The 25,136-nt window shown below is 37.5% G+C and overlaps 1 protein-coding gene across 1 annotated transcript in view; it reads right to left on the bottom strand.

Moving 5' to 3' along the window:
- Positions 1–261: 261 nt before the first annotated feature.
- LOC139747140 (uncharacterized) overlaps positions 262–25,136 on the bottom strand; it is a 353,413-nt gene continuing 328,538 nt past the window's right edge. Inside the window, exons 23-24 of the mRNA XM_071659064.1 lie at positions 24,524–24,712; positions 262–1,787 (exon numbers count right to left, since the gene is read on the bottom strand). Coding sequence (XP_071515165.1) covers positions 1,303–1,787; positions 24,524–24,712 — 674 coding nt within the window. The 3' untranslated portion in view covers positions 262–1,302. The remainder of the gene's footprint in view (positions 1,788–24,523; positions 24,713–25,136) is intronic.

Raw genomic sequence — 25,136 nt, 5'->3', positions numbered from 1 at the left:
AAGTTTGTACATTTGCTGCAGTTACCAGTATGGTAAGTAACTGTGTTGGTTTTTGTTGGTATCATGTATTCCTGTACTTTCAAAATCTTACTTGTCATTATGTAGGAAAAATGTGAAGAAAATAAAATGAATTTCAGTAGCCTAAGATTTTAACAAAAAGAAGTGGTACTTGGGGAAAAAAGATAGAAAATAAACAGTGCCACTGTTTTTAAACAAGTGTAACGAAAAACTTTTCAGTAACGGGACAAAATAAAGCAAGTCATAAATCAAGGTTCATTGGTATTGATTTTCAGAATAAAATGTAAAAAATTCAGCAGTACTACAACACCCTTGACAAGAGAAGGTATGGTAAAAGTTATAGGCTAAAAAACATTGTCTCCTATATTACTTCCTAATAAAATTTATGAAACACCACTTATTCATTACATTGAAGATTTTTTTGACATGTTATGGAATGACCAAGTATTTCACTGATCAGCTTTGTCCATTTTGTAAAAATATAAATTGGTATAAAAATTTATATATGAAAGTATACAACAAAAAACTTCAGTTGCTATCACGAAATTCTGCTCAAATACTGTAGTAAGCAGTTAAAATTCACAGAACAGCATAGTTTACATAAAAACAATTAAAAAGGCAGCTTAAAACTGGACATACACTGCTTATTAAAAACTTATCTCTACAAGTACTTTCAACATTAACAAATCAACGATATTGCAGAAGAAATTTTTTTTCAACTAGTCCTTTGTTCACTTGACATGGTTCAACTTTTGTCACATACATTTAATACCCTTGATTGTATGAAGGCCATGTTGAGGTGATAATCTTTATACCACAAAAAATTATATATACACAACCAATTATCACTATGGATGGATCACTACTTCCTCATTGTAGTTCATCATCACTTGCAAAATGTACTAAGTTACTGTACTTATAATTCTGTACATGGAAAATTGCACAAGAGTGTCCTTCCTTAAACTGTTATATAATAACAGGCGAATGACCAGGGGAAGCTGAAGAGAAGCTCAGTCACTATAAACACCACACACCATGGGATTACATTACACTTTGAATGAAACAAAAATCCTTGTTTCATGTTTGACAAAATTTAGCTTTTCATTAAACTCTTTACAAACCATTTGTTTTCTTAAAGATATGTGCCACTCTTCAGGCTATACGTACAATGGTTTCCAACTTTTATTTTACAGATCAGCTCATATTTTATTCTCAGTTTTACATTTGCTCATTTTCATGGCAAATATACTCATATCTTTGGAAATGTATTTGAAGTCATGCACTTTACAAATTTTTTTCATGCGTTAAAATCTCCGTTTCAGCTGTACTATTGTGACTAGTGTCTGAATCCTCAAGGCCTGTGGAAGAGGTAACATTAAAATCGTCTTCAAACTTAGCATAAGCACCACGCTTTCCATGATCCACTAAGACATCAAGATTGTTGACTTTCAGCTTTGCATATTCATCATCACTAGCAGCAGCACTGAGGTTGCTTACTTTAGGCACTCCTTCCTCACCAGCACTTCGAACTGGGTGAGAATAATCATGATCTAGACAGGCTTCAGGGCGGGAAATGTTTAACTCATTAGATGATGATGATGAATTAGTGGAATGTCGCTTCTTTGCTGTCCCAGTAGAAGGCCCATTAGAGGTCGGTTTGTCATCAGACAACTTGTCTGCTGAACGGCGTAGCTGAGATGCCATGGTATAATAGTGTGGCTTCACTTCTCCCACTGGACGTGAATATGTTAAGTGGTCGTACTCACCATCTGCCAAGAAAACAATTGTCAGCTTATGCTATTACATCACCAAGAAAAAATCTAAATTATATAGTACATGATCTGGTGTAAAACTACGATCATGATTCCTATTATGAGAATACTAGTCATGTCAAACAAAGAGTGACAGTAAAATAAAACATTTACTATTTTCACTCTAGAAATTGATGTTAATCTGGTTTTCTTTCTTATGGAAAATTACCATTCATGAACAAAGAATTACCATATGTACAAACACAAAAATATCCATGCAAATGAATTCAAGCCATATGGAAGTAATCTGTACATTCCACTAAAACTGATATTCTTTGGCAAGTTTTCAAACAACCAAACTGGAGGCCACATACATCTTTGGCCTTTAATCTAGAGGCATTTCATCAAGCAGAAAAATTTATCATATCCTACTAGACTTAAGCAACTAGACTAGAATCTTACTTCCAACACATTTGTGTACAAAGTCGACTCTACGTTACTACCAAATGAACATACATACTTGAGGCAAAAGTCATAATTCGAGAAAAATTTGTAATAGCAAACTGGTGTTTGTAGGCTGTATATACTTGACCCATTCCATGGAAAAAAGAATGGAGTGACAGTTAATATAAATTTGTACTGAATCTAAAAGAAAGTTTTCAGTAACATAAAGCAGATGAAAATGTTCTCTGGCTTTATTATGTACACATTTTGTATTCAAATCAATGACCTATTATTCAGTTTTGTCAATCAAGCCATAATATGAATATCAAATATATAATTATTCCTTATTGGGGATATTCAAATACATCCTGAGAAACAAATCTGCAACAAAAAAATTCACTTACACAGGCAACTTTCAAGAGGACATACAAAATACCAAATACAGAAAAATTCTTTAGTGCAAGTCTATTGAAAGATCTAAAGAGAAAATCAAGGATATTGCTAAATGGAAATGCTTTTGAACTAGAAGTGAAAATCAAATAGTGTCTAGTGTTTCAGTGATGTATTTCAACTGGTGTTTAAACCAATTTGTGTGTGGTCACATACATCACTTCTAATAAAGACTTTGCCTTAATTGTTGATTTTCAGATTTGGTGTCTTCATTCTTTTTTTCATGAAAAAAAAGCTACTGAGACAATAGGTTTATGAGAAAGATGTCAAAGGAGAGAATAATGAAGATGCTGACATACAAATATGTTTGGAGGAGTTCCTGCATGAGCTATATTGTTTTTAGTAAAATTAAAGGTAGCAGAGACCTAGGCACATCATTAAATATATAAAAACAGCTGTAAAATAAATCAGCACTTTGGAACAAGAAATTAATGACCATGATAATTAGGATGAAAAAATCTGAAAAAGACATGCAGGAAAAAGGCAATTTTATGAACGAAGCAAAAATGGACAATTGAATGCTGTTCAAGAGCGTTTCAACTACTGAGGAATGCGACTGTCATGGTTTTTCCTTGGGATCCTGATACATGCTGAATACAACACTCATAGAAAACTAATGAATCAAAAGCAAAACACAAGACACAGCTTTTTATATGTATCATTTTTTTTCACACATATTCACCATTTCCCGTGTTAGCAATATAGCGTCAAGAAAAGAGGACTGAGCCTTGGAGGGAAAACCCTCACTTGGCCTCTTCTCTGTTCCTTCTTTTGGAAAAGTAAAAACAGGAAGGGAGGATTTGCAGCCCCCTGCTCCCACCCCGTTTAGTCACCTTCTATAACACGCAGGGAATCCATGGGAAGTATTTTTTCTCCCCTATCCCTAGGGGTAATATATACATACTTGCTTGCCTTCATCCATTCTCAGTGCCATCCCGCCTCACAGGATACAGCATTGCCATCCCCTGCGTCAGCGAGGTAGTACTACACCAGGTAAACAGACAAAAAAAAGGCCACATTCATTCACACTCAGTCTCTAGCTGTCATGTCTAAAGCACCAAAACCAGAACTCCCTATCAACATCCAGGCCCCACAGACTTCTCCTTGACCCCAGATGTTTCACATGCCCTGGTTAAGTCCACTGACAGCACATCGACCATGGTATACTACATCATTCCAATTCACTCTATTCCTTGCACGCCTCATCCTCCTGCATGTTCAGGCCCCGATCGCCCAAAATCTTTTTCATGCCATTGTTCCACATGCAATTTGGTCTCCCGCTTCTTGTTCCCTCCACCTCTAACACAAATATTTGCTTTGTCAACCTTTCTTCACTCATTCTCCATATGTCCAAAGAATTTTAACACACAATCTTCTGCTCTCACAACCACACACTTTATATTTCCACACATCTCCCTTACTCTTTCATTACTTACTCAATCAAACCACATATTGTTCTCAAAATTTCATTTCCAACACACCCACCGTACTCCATACAACACTATCTATCACCCATGCCTGGCACCCATATAATATTGTTAGAACTACTGTTCCTTCAAACATACCCATTTTTGGATTTAGAGATAATGTTCTCTCTTCCACATACTCTTCATCACTCCCAGAAGCTTCATCCCCTTCCATGGTTCCATTCAAACTCACATCCCAATTGACTTGTCCCTCAACCCTACTGTACCTTGCTCTTATTCACATTAATTCTCAATTTTCTCCTTTCACAAACTCAGTTCATACACTCAGTCACCAACTTCTGCAGTTTCCCACTCGAATCAGCCACTAGTGCTGTATCATCAGTGAACAACAACTGACTCATTTCCCAGGTCCTCTCATCCCCAACAGACTGCATACTTGCCCCTCTCTCCAAAATTCTTGCATTCACCTCCCTAACAACCCCATCCATAAACAAATCAAACTACCATGGGGACATAACACAACACTGCTGAAGACCGACCTTTATTGGGAACCAATCATTCTCCTCTCTTCTTACTTGTACACATGCCTTACAACCTTTATAAAAACTTTTCACTGCTTCTAGCAACTTGCCTCCCACACCATATACTCTTAAAACCTTCCACAAAGCATCTCTATCAACTCTATCATATGCCTTCTCCAGATCCATTAATGCCACATACAAATCCATGTTTCTCTTAGTATTTCTCACACACATTCTTCAAAGCAAACACTTGATCCACACATCCTCTACCACTTCTGAAACCACACTGCTCTTCCCAAATCTGATGCTCTGTATATGCCTTCACCCTCTTAATCAATACCCTCCCATATAATTTCCCAGGAATACTCAACAAACTTATGCCTCTGTATTTTGAAGATTAACCTTTATCACCTTTCCCTTTGTACAATGGCACTATACAGGCATTCTGCCAATTCTCAGGCACTTCACCATGATCCATACATTGAATATTATTACCAACCAATCAACAACACGGTCACCCCTGTTCTTAATAAATTCTACTGCAATACCATCCACATCTGCTGCCTTGCTGGATTTCATCTTCCACAAAACCTCTTCTCTCTTAACCAAACCATTCATTCTCCCTGATCCTCTCACTCTGCACACCATTCCAACCAAAACACCCTATTTCTGCCACTCTATCATTAAACACATTCAACAAACCTTCAAAATACTCACTCCATCACTACCTGTTCTTACTTCCCCACTTGCCCCCTTCATCTATGTTCATATATATATATATATATATATATATATATATATATATATATATATATATATGGTAAATTATATGGGAAGGTATTGATTGAGAGGGTGAAGGCATGTACAGAGCATCGGATTGGGGAAGACCAGTGTGGTTTCAGAAGTGGTAGAGGATGTGTGGATCAGGTGTTTGCTTTGAAGAATGTATGTGAGAAATACTTAGAAAAGCAAATGGATTTGTATGTAGCATTTATGGATCTGGAGAAGGCATATGATAGAGTTGATAGAGATGCTCTGTGGAAGGTATTAAGAATATATGGTGTGGGAGGCAAGTTGTTAGAAGCAGTGAAAAGTTTTTATCGAGGATGTGGGCTATGGATAGAGTTGTGTGCAGGAGGATGGATGTGCTGGAAATGAGATGTTTGAGGACAATGTGTGGTGTGAGGTGGTTTGATTGAGTAAGTAACGTAAGGGTAAGAGAGATGTGTGGAAATAAAAAGAGCGTGGTTGAGAGAGCAGAAGAGGGTGTTTTGAAATGGTTTGGGCACATGGAGAGAATGAGTGAGGAAAGATTGACCAAGAGGATGTATGTGTCGGAGGTGGAGGGAACGAGGAGAAGTGGGAGACCAAATTGGAGGTGGAAAGATGAAGTGAAAAAGATTTTGTGTGATTGGGGCCTGAACATGCAGGAGGGTGAAAGGAGGGCAAGGAATAGAGTGAATTGGATCGATGTGGTATACCGGGGTTGACGTGCTGTCAGTGGATTGAATCAGGGCATGTGAAGCGTCTGGGGTAAACCATGGAAAGCTGTGTAGGTATATATATTTGTGTGTGTGGACGTATGTATATACATGTGTATGGGGGTGGGTTGGGCCATTTCTTTCGTCTGTTTCCTTGCGCTACCTCACAAACGCGGGAGACCGACAAAAAAAAAAATATATATATATATATATATATATATATATATATATATATATATATATATATATATATATTTTTATTATACTTTGTCGCTGTCTCCCGCGTTTGCGAGGTAGCGCAAGGAAACAGACGAAAGAAATGGCCCAACCCCCCCCCATACACATGTATATACATATACATATATATATATATATCACACACCCCTGCCGCAAACCTACATTCACTGAGAACCAATCACTTTCCTCTCTTCCTACACGTACACATGCCTTACATCCTTGATAAAAACTTTTCACTGCTTCTAACAACTTGCCTCCCACACCATATATTCTTAATACCTTCCACAGAGCATCTCTATCAACTCTATCATATGCCTTCTCCAAATCCATAAATGCTACATACAAATCCATTTGCTTTTCTAAGTATTTCTCACACACATTCTTCAAAGCAAACACCTGATCCACACATCCTCTACCACTTCTGAAACCACACTGCTCTTCCCCAATCTGATGCTCTGTACATGCCTTCACCCTCTCAATCAATACCCTCCCATATAATTTACCAGGAATACCTCCCATATCTCACTCACTCCCCTAGCTTCATTTACTCTAACCTTTTACCATTCTACACTCAATCTCTCGTGGTGTTTCCTCAAACAAGTCTCATTTGCACTATTCTCTTCACCTACATTATTTCCTCTTTTCCAAAAAACTTTTCAAATCTTCAACCTCGCTTCCTCCTAGTAATGACCAGACATCCCACCAGCTGTCCCTCTCAGCACATTCACATCCAAGAGTCCCTCTTTTGCATGCTTATTAATTAATAAGTAAGCTAATAATGCTTGCTTACTATCTTTTGCATAACCATCCGTTCATATGTAATGCAATAATGCTTACTTACCATGTTTCCTATTCTTCCACATACACTTGTGTATTCCCAATCACCAGTCCTTTTTCAGCAAACAACTTCACAAGCTTTTCACCATTTCCATTCACTTTCCTGAACATTCCCATGTCCCCATTATACTTTCAACTGCCATATTACTCTCCTTCACATTTAGATTACCCATCACTAATAAAACTGCTGAAACACCAGTCAGCTGCTCTCCTCTTGGTCAGGTGCATATGCACAAACAGTCACCCATCTCTTACGATCCACTTTAGTCTGGAACTCAATTCCTTACACACTTTCCCACAACTGTTTCAGCAATAGTGCTACCCCTTTCTTAGCTTTTTTCCTCACACCAATCCCTGGCTTTAACCCTAAGACATTCCTAAACAATTTTTTCCCTTTACCCTTCAGTTTTGGTTCACTCAGAGCTGGGACATCCAGGTTCCTTTCCTCAAACATACTACCTATTTCTCATTTCATCTAATCTTGGCTTTATTGACACACACATAATTCAGCCTGAACCTTCAAGGGGGCAGTAGTGGGGGTGTGCTGGAAATTGTCCCCCCCTGTTCCTTCCCAAAAAAAGAAACAAAGGGAACACTAAGATAAGTATCTTCTTTCCTCTAAGGCTCAGTCATCTGTTCTGCTAAAGTGTGGATGTGTATGGGGCCATCATTAGTTTATGCTGATGCTACTTCTCTAAGGCAGGAGAATCAACTGAGAGAAAAAAAGAAAAAACAAATATTACAGTATTCAATTTGCAATACAACTATAAAAATCCTAAAAAACTAATGTTTATGGATGTCCCTTTACATTACACAAAAACTGATTTTGAAAAATTACCCTTGACAGGACTGGAGCATCACTCTGTCTTGGCTAATCCATGAAGCCAATTAATAAGCGCCAAACTTACATGAACCACTCCTCCTGAATACTGTGAACACTGGTGTGCCACAGCAGAAAGCAGTACAAAGGGAGGAGAGAGAGGGAGGGGGGAAATGAGCTCACAAAATACCCATAATACCTTAAACTGACTGAAATGTAAAAAAATCACTTGAGAAATAGCTGTGCTTACAATGGACATGTCCCAGTCATTTATAAAACCAAATCCAAATCACTAGGAAGAAAAGTGAAGCAGACTCAAGAATTCATTCACTGTGGTTGATGTTTGATGATACTAACGTGGGATGTCTGTTGTTAACACAATCAAAAGTAAAAAACTGTACAAAAGGATAGCCATCCACTGGGAAGGCAATATTCAACTTTTACTATAATCATCCATTTCAAAATTTAGATTATATTACTGGATCTACTTCTAACCTATGTTACATTTGAAATTTTTCAAGGAACTGTCACTTGAGAAAAAGTGGAAAGACCAGTTTTGTCTTACAAATGTCTGACTACTGATAACATACCATACAGGTCTTACTATACAAGTGTATATTACATTTGATCTGGAGTAATTCAATATGTCAAAATATATTTATTATATCAAATCATTTCGTTAACTCCTAAACAAAATACTTAAAGCTGCAAGCTCAATTTTGTATCGATTTATGCATCTCATCTAAAAATCTTAAAGCACTAATTTCAAACTCCAAAATCAGAAATTCTAAATCTGGTTCTAAGCCCCAAACAAAGAATCTTATCTGAATAATTTTTCAAAAGGCCACTATAAACTTTACTACCTACTACACAACAGAAACGAGCATACATAACCAAGCAACACCATGAGAGCCTTGCCTAGCTTCAAGACCGAGCTCCAATCTCATGTGCTAGAGTCCAAAACCTTGTTTTAATCTATCATATGCTCCGTTAGGAAAACAGCAAAACAGATATTCAATTATGAGGAATTGAAGATAAACAGAAATTTACAGTTTCTAAGATCTAAAAAAAGATTTAATAATACACTAGAAGCACTTGCACTGTCTAATGACCCTCCATTAATTAAATATATGAAAATAAGCTAACCAATTTGCAAGAATGTATATGCCATTATATGTCTTTGCCTGATACATTATATATTTGAAATTCCTATCATATAACATGCCTGAGTTACAGTACTTGTAAGGAAATCAGTTTGTCAAAATAAACATGCATTGACAGGTCCCACAATCTAATCACTTTGTCACCTGTGGTGTAAGCATCAAGTTTCAACAACATTCTGTGATTATTATACTATGAAGATGGTGTGCACAGAAAGACAAACACCTTGATATGAACATAATGTCCCACATACACTACACGTGAAGACTGAACACATATTTAAGCAAATTAAGAGCTCTAATGAAGAAAGAAACTAACCGCCTAACATCATGTTATGTTTATCATTAAGTATAATACCTTATAATTAGTGGGTATATAAATAAAGAAAAGCTGTGGCTGCTTTAAATATTGTCATATTAAACATCTGAAGGCCTTTCTATCATTTTAATACAAGTTTTAAATTGGGACTAGTTACTGATAGGTCTTTCCACTGACCTCACAATTCATCTGTCTGACAGGTCTTTCCACTGACCTCACAGTTCATCTGTCAAACATAATCACCTCTAAATCTGCTCTCAGAGATCACTAATTCACAATCATTCATTATTCTACTCATCTATACTTTTATATTTCTAGCTGTTATACTTGCACCTTATTCCATGCTTGTGAATTTTGTCATTTTATTTTCGGGTTTACAGCCTCCCATTATTTCCATTATTTTGTATAGTTTCCTGCTACATACTTTTACTTTTAATCAGTATGTATGTCAGTATTAAATGTGCCTTTCCTGTAGTGAGCAAGTTGTGCCTGCAGAATATACTTCAAACATTTACACCTACAGGTGTCAGATCTAACAGACCCTTTACACCGAAAGGTGTTAAGGGCTCAACACAAACAAATAGAACAATAATATTTGGATCAAAGTTTGGATATCAAAGGTAAAACTTCCATCTCGTGCTTGCACTTTTAAAACACAATTGTGTGAAGATAAGGAAAGTTTTTCAGCCAGTATACACACATAAAAGTAAAAGTACTAGCATGAATAGCAATTTGCAAAGCATAGGGAAACTTCAAAACAAATGGAAGAAGTATCCAATGGATATGGTGGTTTAAGAATTAATGCATATTCCAAGGTGTTGTATAATCTGAATGTATATAACAGAACTGAATGTAAATGAAGAAAATTATGTATTTTTCCATGGCAACACTGTTTCCACATTCTTATTTTCTTGATAAAATGGAGAAGATCAGTTTGAAAGATGAACATTTATGGCTGGAAAATAACCATTAAGGACAACCGTATATTTACCATAGCCACTCGACATTAAATATTTCTTTGTGCAGCTTAATATCTGTCATTCTCAAATGAAAACACTTTTGAGAACTACTTCAAGGTTTCTCACCAACAGAGATCAGGAAAAGACTGGTGCAAGCACCAACCTGCTCTCAATCCCGGCAAAGGTATGCAGGCAACAGATATAAACTGCCTCAAATACATTAAACCAAAGTTAGGAAAATCAAATGTAATGACCTGATGATCATTTATAAATTTGCCCAACCTTGTATGGCAGCATTTCAAAACTTTGGTTATTCAACAGAGTCTGAACACTTTTTCTCAGGAGAACATGGAGCAAGAGTAAATAACAGAAGCTAACATAAAACACACTCAAGTCAAGGAATACAAAGAAATATGTAGTGAGTGGGTTGTCAAATATGCTTAGAATTTACTGACTGATATTGAAAACCTAATCCAAGGTTAATACTACAAGACTAATACAGTCGTGCAAGTTCTCCAATATTATGATGTGGTAAGATCAGTGATCATCAGTGCAGGATCTGTTTTTCTCTGGGAAGACTTTACGAGGAAATAATCTGGCAAACATATACGTGTATGGGGGTCAAAGGAACTGATTCTACCACACAGTTTTAAATCAAATATTGTTAAAGGACTATGAGCCAGGTCAAAAGTGGAAGTGTAAGGAATGGTAAAGGAAGAAAGGATGTGGTAAGGCTGGGCATGAGGTAAAATATTCTCGTACCTTGCGGTTGATCCTCTAAGCTTCCAAGCCTTAAGAAAAATACATGGGAATATTAAACCTCATGCTTATCAGTTACAAGAATGCCAATCAATAGCCAAGTTAATGCAATCATCATTAACACTTTAAAATAGTTTATTGTATTAATGCAGTAGTTTCTGTAACAGGTTAACATTGTTTTTAATGATCAAAATATTCTGGCTATTGAGTTGTAAAACTGTAAATTAAACATATAGTTCCATAAGCCTCAAAAGTTTAATTAATATCTTTATTTAATATTTTTCATATTTACATTCCTATTCTGAAGCAATAACAAAAGACCATGACATTTTATCTGTTTGGACTAATCAATTTCAAAAATAAAGTATGAGGCAAATGGCATTATTTAAAATCTACTGACTCTCAATAAGGAAATTATTTGTGTATCACACAGCATTATAAACATGCAACTGTGAGATAAACTGCTTCTGTATGTTACTACTGATGAAAGATACTCCACCAACATTTATTTAGCAATTACAAGATCTAAAATATTTACCAATAAAAATTTTGACAAAATCTATCAAAAAAGTACACCAAAGCAAACAATTCACTAACACTCTTATCAACAGATTATCAAGATACCTATAAGAAGTAGACATTTCCAGTTACAGCAGTTTTGTTGAAATCTGTGGGGAATTCAGTAAACTGAAACATACATGCTATTTAAAGAGTACTGTTCAACCTGTGGAATAATAGAAATAAATAATGACATTCAATTCTGTGCTTAAATCAAGATTCATGATCAAACAAAACTAATATTAAATCTTCATCCACAAATTACTCTTCTTCACAGTAATCTGCAGCTAATACAAGGTAAATATGCTACAACCCCTGTAAGACCCCAGGTTGTACATGTGTATCAGTTATATTTGAACACTAAACAGTGCCCATCGCACACATACATCATCCTCATGAATTCCATTCCACCAGACACCACACTCCCTAGACAAGAAGGAGTCATACTTTGTTATCTGTGCTCTGGATGCCAACCATCTCTCCAACCTCATAAACATGTCTTCAATGCAAGACACCTCATAACTAAGATGCAATTACCTCACTGAACATTTATTCCTCTGTTGTTCCTCACTCATCCCACAGTCCATCATATTTTTTGATCTAAAGTTCCACCCTGAATGCTGTGGTAGCACCCTAGAAGACTTTCTAATGCAGGAAGGTAAGTTAAAGCAAAAGAAATTAAATGAGGCTCCAGTGCACTATACACAGACAGTGTGGAGTAAATAAAAACAGTGTGACCACAAAGGCAGCCTCAAACAAGATGTGACCATGAAAGCAGCCACTTATCATATTCACAAAGTTTGAACTAAAGCAATCATCTGTACGTGTTTTATGAATGCATCATTTATTTTTTACGATTTGATGATAGTGCAATGGATGATATGGGAAACAGTGAGAATAAGACTGCACTAGGTACACCATAGACAAACTCATGCATTAGGGCAAATTTGTAACTCTGAAACTTGAGGGTCACACACATCTCTTCTTATTATTACAGAACATCAATGATGTGTAACTCCTAAATGTTAAGTATCCTAATTTAATTTCTTTATGGACAAATGACATCTCAAGAATTCTTTTCAGTGACTGCCAAAATGAAAGTCACTGACTGGGTTTCAAAATATGGGCCTGAAGTGGGATACTGTGTGATTTCAAAATATATCAAGGAAGTAATCATAGTAAAAGTGAATTTGGAGGCTGCTGTAGATGGGGTTAAGATATCCCAACACTGTCTGCCAACAGTAACTATTAAGTTATGCAGACAATATCTTTCCTAGTCTACCACTCCTTGAATTAAAGAAAAGTAATATTCACCATATGGGAAGTGCAGTATGGACACACTGTCTCAACAATTAAACCATCAATCTGACAATGATCCGAAGAGAAAGGACTTTTTTTGGTGACTTGAAGGTAGAATAGAAATACAGTAACATGGCAAACACACAAACAGTGCAGCTGGTATCTTAACCAAGATTACCAATGCATAAGGAAACTGGAAAAAATTTGCAGGTTGACCAACCAGTATAATTAATGGGTACACTCTTTTCATGGGTGAAAATGACCTACTTGATAGCTTCCTTGTTAAATACACCTTCAAGCAAAAGCTACACAAATGTTTCATGTAATGACTAGCACATTTGCCATGGCACTGATCACTACTATGAACGTGTTTAAGTGGCACAAGGAGAATCAGCATTTACCCAAGTTAATGCTGCCATAAAATGTAGACCTTCACTTGATGACAGCCCAGGTGACGGAGAATTTGCAAATGCCCACATGATCATGTAAAGAAATATCACTGCTAAGAAGGACCAATGTAAAGTTTGTCAAAAGAAGACTACAGGCATTAAATTTCCCCATCATGGAAGAGAAATGAGAGAAGGGTGACCTAATCACTACTTTTATGTTTTTAACCCTTTAACTTATCATGAGAGTTCTCTGTACACTTCTATATGACTCATTTTTTTCCATGCTGTATAAAAGAATACTTATCCTTACAGAATGAGAAGTACACACTTTAAATTCAAGTTTAGCCATGTGAGTTCCATAGATAAGTTGTTGTGCTATCAGAATTGTAAATAATACTGAACAGTGTTTCCACCAAGTGTACAATTGGTGTACATGGGGTGTTCAGTGTTGTAAATGGAAATGGTGAAGAGCTTGTAGATTTGTGTGTGCTGAAAAAGGACTGGTGATTGGGAATACCTGGTTTAAAAAGAGAGATATACATAAGTATAAGTATGTAAGTAAGAGAGATGGCCAAAGAGCATTCTCTGATTATGTGTTAATTGATAGGTGCATGAAAGAGAGACTTTTGGATGTTAATGTGCTAAGAGGTGTAACTGGAGGGATGTCTGATCATTATCTTGTGGAGATGATGCTGAAGATATGTAGAGGTTTTCAGAAAAGAAGAGAGTGTTGGGGTGAGACTTATGTGAGGAAGTACCAGGAGAGTTTGAGGGCAGAAGAGAAAAAGGTTGAGAGCAAATGACGTAAGGGGAGTGGGGGAGGAATGGGGTGTATGTAGGGAAGCAGTGATGGCTTGCGCAAAAGATGCTTGTGGCATGAGAAAGGTGGGAGGTGGGCAGATTAGAAAGGGTAGTGAGAAGAGGGATGAAGAAGTAAGATTGTTAGTGAAAGAGAAGAGAGAGGCATTTGGACGATCTTTGCAGGGGAATAAAGCAAATGACTGGGAGATGTACAAAAGAAAGAGGCTAGAGGTCAAGAGAAAGGTGCAAAAGGTAAAAAAGAGTGCAAATGAGAGTTGGGGTGAGAATCATTAAATTTTAGAAAGAATAAAAAGATGTTTTGGAAGGAGGTAAATAAAGTGTGTAAGACAAGAGAACAAATGGGAATATCGGTGAAGGGGGCAAATGGGGAGGTAATAACAAGTAGTGGTGAAGTGAGAGGGCGATGGAGTCAGTATTTTGAAGGCTTGTTGAAAGTGTTTGATAAGAGTGGCAGATATTGGGTGCTTTGGTTGGGGTGGTGTGCGAAATGAGAGGGTCTGGGAGAATGCTTTGGTAAACCGAGAAGACTTAGTGAAAGCTTTGTGGAAGATGAAAGTCAGCAAGGCAGCGGGTTTGGATGGTACTGCTGGGGAATTTATCAAAAAAGGGGGTGACTGTGTCGTTGACTGATTGGTGAGGATATTCAATGTATGTATGGTTCATGGTGAAGTGCCTGACAATTGGCGGAATGTATGCATAGTGCCATTGTACAAAGGCAAAGGGGATAAAGGTGAGTGTTCAAATTACAGAGGTATAAGTTTGTTGTATTCCTGGGAAATTATATGGAAGGGTATTGATTGAGAGGGTGAAGGCATGTATAGAGCATCAGATTGGGGAAGAGCAGAGTGAATTTCAAAAGTGGTAGAGGATGTGTGGATCAGGTGTTTGCTTTGAAGAATGTATGCGAGAAATACTTAGAAAAACAGATGGATTTGTATGTAGTATTTATGGACCTGGAAAAGGCATATGATAGTGTTGATAGAGATTCTATGTGGGAGAGGAAAGTGATTGGTTCCCAGTGAATGTTGGCCTGCGGCAGGGGTGCGTGATGTCTCCATGGTAGTTTAATTTGTTTATGGATGGGGTTGTTAGGGAGATGAATGCAAGAGTTTTGGAAAGAGGGGCAAGTATGCAGTCTGTTGTGGATGAGAGAGCTTGGGAAGTGAGTCAGTTGTTGTTCGCTGATGATACAGCGATGGTGGCTGATTCATGTGAGAAACTGCAGAAGCTGGTGACTGAGTTTGGTAAAGTGTGTTAAAGAAGAAAGTTGAGAGTAAATGTAAATAAGAGCAAGGTTATTAGGTACAGTAGGGTTGAGGATCAAGTCAACTGGGAGGTATTTCATATTCATATAAATATGAATTATGTACATGTGTATATATGTATATGTCTGTGTGTGTATATATATGTATACGTTGAGATGTATAGGTATGTATATTTGTGTGTGTGGACGTGTATATATATACATGTGTATGTGGGTGGGTTGGGCCATTCTTTCGTCTGTTTCCTTGCGCTACCTCGCTAACGTGGGAGACGACAAAGCAAAATAAATAAATATAATAAATAAATAGTAGATGACAGGAATAAAATGAATGAAGATGTGGTTAATGCAAACAATATCCAAAAATAAAGTTGTATGACAGCAGAGAACATTTAAGAGATGAGGCTCTATGAGTAACTCTTTCCCCATACAGTACACAAAGATAATTATATTTGTGAAAAATGCAATGAGAGGCTCAATTTCAAATCGAAGATTAACTATGGTTCTCAAACCCTTAAAATTTCATCAGGCACCAAGTTGTGGTATGCCTTATAAAGATTATCTAATTATGTTATGTAATGGACCTTGCTAAGGGGTGGCACAACAGAAAACAGTATCTCCTTAAAATTCTCAGAAAAACATGTAAATGCTACTAAGATGAACCATTCTAAGCATTATCTTTGAGTGTTATTTACATACATCATTAAAGAAATTTTGTTGAGTTCAAAACTGGAATCTTTCTTCAGAATAAATTTTAATATTTGCCATTAATAATGTTTTAGTTGCCAAGAAGACCTAAAGCAATAAATTTGTAAAATGTTATACTGTATATGGGTTAAAAGATGTGAAAAATATTGGGCTTTGTTTTGAAGCTTCTCAAATGAATCATGTTGCAAAAATGTTATTTTTTTTCAATCAACAAGGTGATCCAGGCCCTACTAGAGTAAGCATTACTAGTGCTTTTCAAAACTGGAGATCATGCAAATTCATGTAAAAGAATGACAGCCTGACATTACTGTACCATCCATTCATCTAATGACATTATACTTGATATACCAATCTATATAACATGCTGGGTATCATTTCTTTCTGGCTCACCCACTTGTGGTGAGCACAATGCACTAGCCTGCCTTTTAGCAAAATGGTAGGAGCAATATATAGAAGTAGGCAGGAGCCTCTAAAAACACTGTGCTAGAGTTGCCCTCTGCCAATGGCCTGTTAAGGGTAAGGCACTAAAGGCTATGAAGTGATACTGGAGTTCAACAGTTATGGAGACTCTTTTGCCAATGGCATGGCCACCCCCTTGAGGAAGTTCCCAAAGAGAATGGGCATCAGAGATGCAGGTAAAAAGATATATAGATGCCCATTTAAACATTCAACAACAAACACCCTCCATCAAACACATTATGTCTTCTTATTTCTGAAGACAAAAGCTTGAAAATCAGACTATGATCTCAATTTTGACATTCTTTACACTGCTATTGTATTTTAGTTTCCAGAAAGGCAATGATTAGAACTTTGATGAAAATAATAGTCCTCTATAGGGTAAACCTCATTTTAACCCTAAGATTCATGCAAAAATTAATGCAAAAGTCAAAATAGTTTCAAATTTTCATAATTCGAGTCTGTAATTTCCGCCAACCAAATAAATTTTGAAATTCAATAAAACCTGAAAGAATGTACATGAGAGATGTAACATGACTGAATAATACCTTGCACATGATAAATTCTGATGCATTCTAAAACCTTCAAGAACTTGGAGAATTGCAGCTTTGGTGTATTTTTTCAATTCAATTCGAACACAGTCTACATCATCTTCACTTTATAACACACAAAATTCTTTTAAATGTGTCAAGCCCATATTGGTAATAATTGTTTACCCATATTCCAATGGCAATTTTCCTTTATTTCAGTTTTTCTTCTGAGAATCTGAGGAGCAGAGGCAGATGCAACACAACTTATGAAAACTAACCTAAATATCAATAGTACAGGTGCAAGTAACTGTACTACCTAGCTTCTAGATGAAGGATTTACAAAATTGGGAACTTTAATGTTCTGCTAGGATTAACAAAGCCATTTAATTCATGAGCTTAAGTTAAATTATTTTACCTTCAGCTTAAGGAATCAAATTACATAAACTAGTCACTATCTGAACTGAATACTTGTCCACAATAAAACATCCGGCTTTAATGATGGATAGATAGTTCCTCTGTGAAGAAGTCTGTTCTTAATGTTCTCCAAGACACAGCTAGCACTTAAAAAGTCATCCTCCCTAAAATATATTCTGTATACATACACTTTTCTTTTCATACATGTTTGCCTTTTCCGAAATCAATGAGGGAGCCCCACTTACAGATGAAGAAAAGAGTTCATTTACTCACATCCACTCTCAAGCTGTCATGTATAATGCACCAATACCAGAGCTCCCACTCCAAAGAAAGGTCCTACAGACGTTTCCTTGGTTTCCCCTGACTGCTTCGCATGCCTTGCTCCAGGGTAAGAGAGGTGTGGTAATAAAAAGTATGGTTGAGAAAGCAGAAGAGGGTGTGCTGAAATGGTTTAGACATATAGAGGGGATGAGTAAGGAAAGGTTGACAAAGAGGATATATGTGTCAAAGGTGAAGGGAACAAGAAGCGGACGACCAAATTGGAGGTGGAAGGATGGAGTTAAAAAGATTTTGAGTGATGAGGGCCTGAACATACGGGAGAGTAAGAGGCATGCAAGGAATTGAGTGAATTGGAATGATGTGGTATACTGGGGTCGACGTGCTGTCATTGGACTGAAGCAGGGTATGTGAAACATCTGGGGTAAATGATGGAAAGGTCTGTGGGGCCTGGATGTGGATAGGGAGCTGTGGCTTTGGTGTATTACACATGACAGCTAGAGGATGATTGTGAATGAATGTGGCCTTTTTTGTCTGTTTTCCTCGTGCAAACTTGCTGAAGGGCGGGGGATGCTGTTTCCTGTGGGATGGGCTGGCTCTGGGAATGGATTGGAGGCAAGCAAGTATGAATATACACATGTTTATATGTACATATGTATGTGTGGATGTGTTGATATGTATATGTATGTGTATGTATATGTACATGTATGGGCATTTATGTATATACATGTGTATATGAGTGGATGGCAGTTGAGGGTATAATTGGTGTACATAGGGTGTTCAGTATTATGAACAGATATGGTGAAGAGCTTGTGGATTTGTGAACTGAAAAAAACACTGGTGATTGGGAATGCCTGGATCAAAAAGAGAAACACATAAGTATACATGAGTGAGTAAGAAAGATGGTCGAAGGGCATTACTGGATTACATGTTTTAATTGATAGGCTTCGGCATTACTGGATTACATGTTAATTGATAGGTATGTAAAAGATAGACTTTTGGATGTTAATGTGTTGAGAGGGGCAGCTGGAGGTATGTCTGATCACTATCTTGTGGAGGCAAAGGTGAAGAATTGTGGAGGTTTCCAGAAAAGAAGAGAGAATGTTGGGGAGAAGAGAATGGTGATAGTAAGTGAGCTTGGAAAGGAGAATTGTGTGAGGAAGTACCAGGAGAGATTGAGTCTAGAATGGCAAAGATAAGAGCAAATGATGTGAGGGGAATGGGTGAGGAATGAGATGTATTTAGGGAAGCAGTGATGGTTTGGGCAAAACATGCATGTGGCATGAGAAAGATGGGAGGTGGGCAGTTTAGAAAGGGTAGTGAGTGGTGGGATGGAGAAGTAAAGATGTTAGTGAAAGAGACAAGACAGGGGCCTGGACATTACTTGCAGGAAGACTGCATGGTAAACATGGACAATCACATGTTTACCATATGGCGTCCTAGCTTCGTCTCTTCGATGTATATCAAGTGACTGTTATATTTCTCTCTTTTGTCTCCCCGATGATGTGATTATTACACGAAAGTGCACTTGGGAACTTTTCGTGTTTCATTTTTCCCCGTGGACTCATAGGAATATCTTGATCACACGCAAAATTGTGATCCTTTCCAATATATATATATATATATATGCCCCACAAATCTTTCCATGGTTTACCCCAGACGCTTCACATGCCCTGGTTCAATCCACTGACAGCACGTCGACCCCAGTATACCACATCACTCCAATTCACTCTATTCCTTGTACGCCTTTCACCCTCCTGCATGTTCAGGCCCCAATCACTCAAAATCTTTTTCACTCCATCTTTCCACCTCCAATTTGGTCTCCCACTTCTCGTTCCCTCCACCTCTGACACATATATCCTCTTTTTGACAATCTTTCCTCACTCATTCTCTCCATGTGACCAAACCATTTCAAAACGCCCTCTCCTGCTCTCTCAACCACACTCTTTTTATTACCACACATATCTTTAACCCTTTCATTACTTACTCGATCAAACCACCTCACACCACATATTGTCCTGAAACATCTCATTTCCAGCACATCCATCCTCCTCCGCACAACCCTATCTATAGCCCATGCCTCACAACCATATAGCATTATCGGAACCACTATTCCTTCAAACATATCCATTTTTGCTTTCCGGAACTTTCGCTCCCTCCCCCACCCTATGATTCACTTCTGCTTCCATGGTTCCATCCGCTGCCAAATCCACTCCCAGATATCTAAAACACTTCACTTCCTCCAGTTTTTCTCCATTCAAACTTACCTCCCAACTGACTTGTCCCTCAACCCTACTGTACCTAATAACCTTGCACTTATTCACATTTACTCTCAGCTTTCTTCTTTCTTACACTTTACCAAACTCAGTCACCAGCTTCTGCAGTTTCTCATATGAATCAGCCATCAGCACTGTACTATCAGCGAACAACAACTGACTCACTTCCCAAGCTCTCTCATCCACAACAGACTGCATACTTGCCCCTCTTCCATAACTCTTGCATTCACCTCCCTAACAACCACATCCATAAACAAATTAAACAACCATGGAGACATTACGCACCCCTGCCACAAACCAACATTCACTGAGAACTAATCACTTTCTTCCTGCACGTATACATGCCTTACATCCTCGATAAAAACTTTTCACTGCTTCTAACAACTTGCCTCCCACACCATATACTCTTAATACCTTCCACAGAGCATCTCTATCAACTCTTTATCATATGTCTTCTCCAGATCCATAAATACTACATACAAATCCATTAGCTTTTCTAAGTATTTCCCACATACATTCTTCAAAGCAAACACCTGATCCACACATCCTCTACCACTCCTGAAACAAGACTGCTCTTCCGCAATCTGATGCTCTGTACATGGCTTCACCCTCTCAATCAATACCCTCCCATATAATTTCCCAGGTATACTCAACAAACTTATACCTCTGTAATTCGAGCACTCACTTTTATCCCCTTTGCCTTTGTACAATGGCACTATGCAAGCATTCTGCCAATCCTCAGGCACCTCACCGTGAGTCATACATACATTAAATAACCTTACCAACCAGTCAACAATACAGTCACCCCCTTTTTTAATAAATTCTACTGCAATACCATCCATACCCACGTTGACCAAAACACCGTATATCTGCCACTCTATCATCAAACACATTCAACAAACCTTCAAAATACTCACTCCAACTCCTTCTTACATCACCACTACATGTTATCACCTCCCCAATTAGCCCCCTTCAGTGATGTTCCCATTTGTTCTCTTGTCTTACGCACTTTATTTACCTCCTTCCAAAACATCTTTTTACTCTCCCTAAAACTTAATGATAGTCTCTCATCCCAACTCTCATTTGCCCTCTTTTTCACCTCTTGCACCTTTCTCTTGACTTCCTGCCTCTTTCTTTTATACATCTCCCAGTCATTTGCATTCTTTCTCTGCAAACTCGTCCAGACTTATTGCCCTATCATTGCTACATACATCCTTAGTATATTTTCCCTTCAATAAAGGAACAATAATAGCTTTCATCCAATCCTCATGTACAACCTTCTGTTTCCATCCTAAATTACATATGTTATGCATCCACTCTATCACACTTTCTCCTCCATACTTCATCATTTTAGGTGTGATCCCATCCACTCCAGGTGCCTTTCCTACATTCAGCTTCATTAATGCCCCTTTTTCACTCCCTTTTTGCCATGGGCTCTTGCACTTGTACCCTCAACCTTCAACCCTCCATGCACATGCATGTAATATCTGCAGCCTCCCCTTCTACCACACTAATCAATTCTTCAAATTATTCTTTGCATCTTCCTTTCACTTCCTCCTTTTGATTCACCAACTCCTCTTCTGTACTTCTCACATTAACATTTCCACTCTTTCCTTTTCACCTCCTCTCCATTAAATTTCTTATTTTCCTGAAAATTTTCATTCAACTTTATTTCAAAATCTTCATCTCCTATTTCTTTGCTTTTCTCCATTAACTTCTCATAATCCTCCTTAGACATTTCATGTTCTTTCCTCCTCTGCTGAAGTTCCACAGGTACATTCCTTTCAAGCAATCTACCACATGCCTTTTTCTTCTCCTTCAAAGCATTTTTAATCTTTTCCATCTACCATGCATTGCACTTTTTATTCCTATATCTTGCGTCCTTGTATTCAAATACTAATTCTACAACCTTTAATAGTATTTCTCTACACATTTTAAAACTTTCATTCATACATGACTGCATCCCTACACTGACTGCAATTTCATCTAAACTTTTAGTTACCTTTCATACTCCTCCCTGCATTTTTCTATCTTCTAGCTTGCCAACACTTTTACCTCTCCATTCTTCCTTCCACCATGCCTCCACTTCTTGATCCTCATCTCCAATAGAACCACAAAATGGTCAGTCTCCCAAGAATCCTCTCACACCTCTAGCATCCAACATGGCCTTTCTCAATTTTCCATCCAATGACACACAGTCAATCAAAGCCTTTTGGTCTTATCTTTCATCATCTTCATCCATGTATACCTGTGGATCATCTTGTGCTGTAAAAAGGTAATTGCAAGAAATAATCCCCTCTAAGCACAGACATCCACAAGATAACTTCCATTCTCATTTACTCCAAGCACTCTCCATTTACCAACTATCTCGCCAATTTTATCACATCCTACTTTTGCATTCATATCACCCACTACAACTAAGCTTCTCTCATTCTCAAAACCATTTATAGTCATTCTTATTTCTCCAGAAATGTTTCATTTCATCCATATCTCATTCAGTTTTCATACTCTCAGGTGCATATATACATGCCCATGCTAACTTCATAATTCCAATCTTTCCTTTCACCCACACTATTCTTGATCCATTCCATCCATGTTCTGTAATATTCTCCCACATTCTCGGTGATAGCAGAATTGTACATCTTCCTTTCCCTCTTCCCTAATAATTTTCATTCATTCCCATCCATACCACTCCTTCCACACCATCCCATACACCCTGCCCAAGGATATGGGTTTCCCCTATCCCCAGAACATCCGAGCTATAATTTTTAAACTTCTCCACAAGCACTCTCCTTTAACGCTCACCAGTCATCCAATTTACATTTAATGGTTTATACCCAATTGCTTGTCTCTTTTACTCCTTGGCATAACTGGTAGAATCCGGTGCCCATTCTTAGCCTTTCGTGCTACACCCTTGACAGGCCACTGGCAGAGGGCAACTCCAGTGCAATGTTTTCGGAGTCAGTAAGGCTCCAAAATTATCCAAAAAAAAATAAAAATCCCAGCTCACCTCAAGTACTTGTCTGTATTACAAAGACTGCCCTGATAGAGCTGGGCAACACCTTCCCCTTCAGTTCCACTTCTAAAGGTACAGTTATGAGGCCACAATGGGAGCCTGGATGAAACTTAGATACTAGAAAACTAAAGTATCCCCAAGGCACTAAAACTCAAAACTTTTCCCAATTCTCTGCCTATCACAGTAGCAGCATCTCCTAACCTAACTGGTTATCATACTGCCTATTTCTGTCCGAGAGAGAATACTGCATTAGACAGTAACTCCAAATCCACAAACAGGGTAGCTGTGAAGCATTACTGTTGCAGTTAGCAGCTAAAGCTTAGCAGGGAACACTGAATATGTTAAAAAGCAATACTGAGAACTACTGTTGTAGTGAAAATTTTCAAGAAACTTTGAGAGCAGGCCAAAGTATACAACAGAAAATTGCAAGGATGCCTGGTACTACAATTTAAATCTTGTACTGGAAAATACTGGAAATTTTCAGTACATGAACTTTCTGGTCTGTTAATACTGGGTAATAAAGCTCTTCCAATCTAATTATGAAAAGCTGGGCCAAAGCAACATTATCAAAAGACAAGGCAACTAACAGCACTGAATCCTGAGCTATCTGTAAATTTTGTGAAATTAACGATCACAGAGCTTCATAAGCTTGAAATATCCATTATGTCTGTGAAACGTTTACCACTTGTAAAGTTTGACACTTGTAAAAATGCAGTATTTACTGATGCTTAAGTTTTAAACTTTTCTCAAACAGTCTGATGTTCAAACAATTCAGACATTCAAAATGAAGGTTTATTACATTTTTTCCATGTTTTAGTTACACCTATCTGCTTCTCCATGGTTGACATGTTAGCTGATGGACAATCACATCAAACTACAAAGCCAGCTCATTTCCTGCTGAAAGTTGAATATGCTTGCACCCAGAAAGGTTGTGGATGGATTAGAAGATCGTCAATTCTTTTGTGATAGGTGAGTACTCAGTAGCAGTTTATTGTCGAGTTATATTCTCCAAGGGTTCTGCACTCTTCAATCTACAGTTAGAAGAGCTTGAGATGAAACATCCTTAATTGGTAATTCACTGATGACTAATGTAATCCTGAATCGATTTTTACAATTCCAATATTTTGCTTAAGCTGTTGGGCAAAATAATTAGCTTCAAGAAATATTAACACATTTCACTGCAATGGGTTTAAAGAAACGAGTTACTGTGTTCTAACCTCATGTCATTCAGGTTCTGCTTTCTCTTAAAAGTAGCAGTGATTAGACAAGTTACAGCAGATGAATAAGAGATAACACACATAGAAACATATAATCATTTACAAGAGAATAACAAACCTGGATCTTTTGGCGGAGGCGGTCTTTGTTTTATTTCATCATATACATGCTCTACAAGTCTGTTATCTTTTAAGCTTTCAATAGAATGGTAGATGTTGAGATTGGGATTTGTGGCATCTGCCTCTAATGCTTTTACACGAGCTTGTCTTTGAAGCGTTGATGGCACATCATAATGGCCCCCAACAGCTCCTGAAACACAGAGTAAATATTCACTTAATAAAAACTATAAGCAGTCCATTGTATTTTAAGGGATAAGAGGCAGGAAGTTTTAGTTTATTTCATCTGTATTACATGAACCTATACAAAAATGCTTAAGAATCAGTAAACTAAACACTAAAATCAATATAATGGCAATAAAGACTAAGTCCCAATGTCCCCTAAGAATTTCTCAATTCAGCCTTTCACTGTATCAGTACTCAAATCCACCATACACTCTGTGGGATACTGTATTCTCAAACATTCAAATAAAATATCTCAATAACTTTATTAAAGCAACTAGAGCAACTTTCTGAACAGAATGATACACAACTCAACCTAGGGGAATTGTTTATGTGCTACATGCCTTTTAACTTATGCTACACTGCCAGGCATCTGGGATACTCCAAGAGTACCA

The sequence above is a fragment of the Panulirus ornatus genome, chromosome 67 (assembly GCF_036320965.1).
Source record: "Panulirus ornatus isolate Po-2019 chromosome 67, ASM3632096v1, whole genome shotgun sequence".
NCBI lineage: Eukaryota > Metazoa > Arthropoda > Malacostraca > Decapoda > Palinuridae > Panulirus > Panulirus ornatus.
The sequence above is the reverse complement of the archived record's forward strand: the minus strand, read 5'-3'. Positions and strand labels throughout refer to the sequence as shown.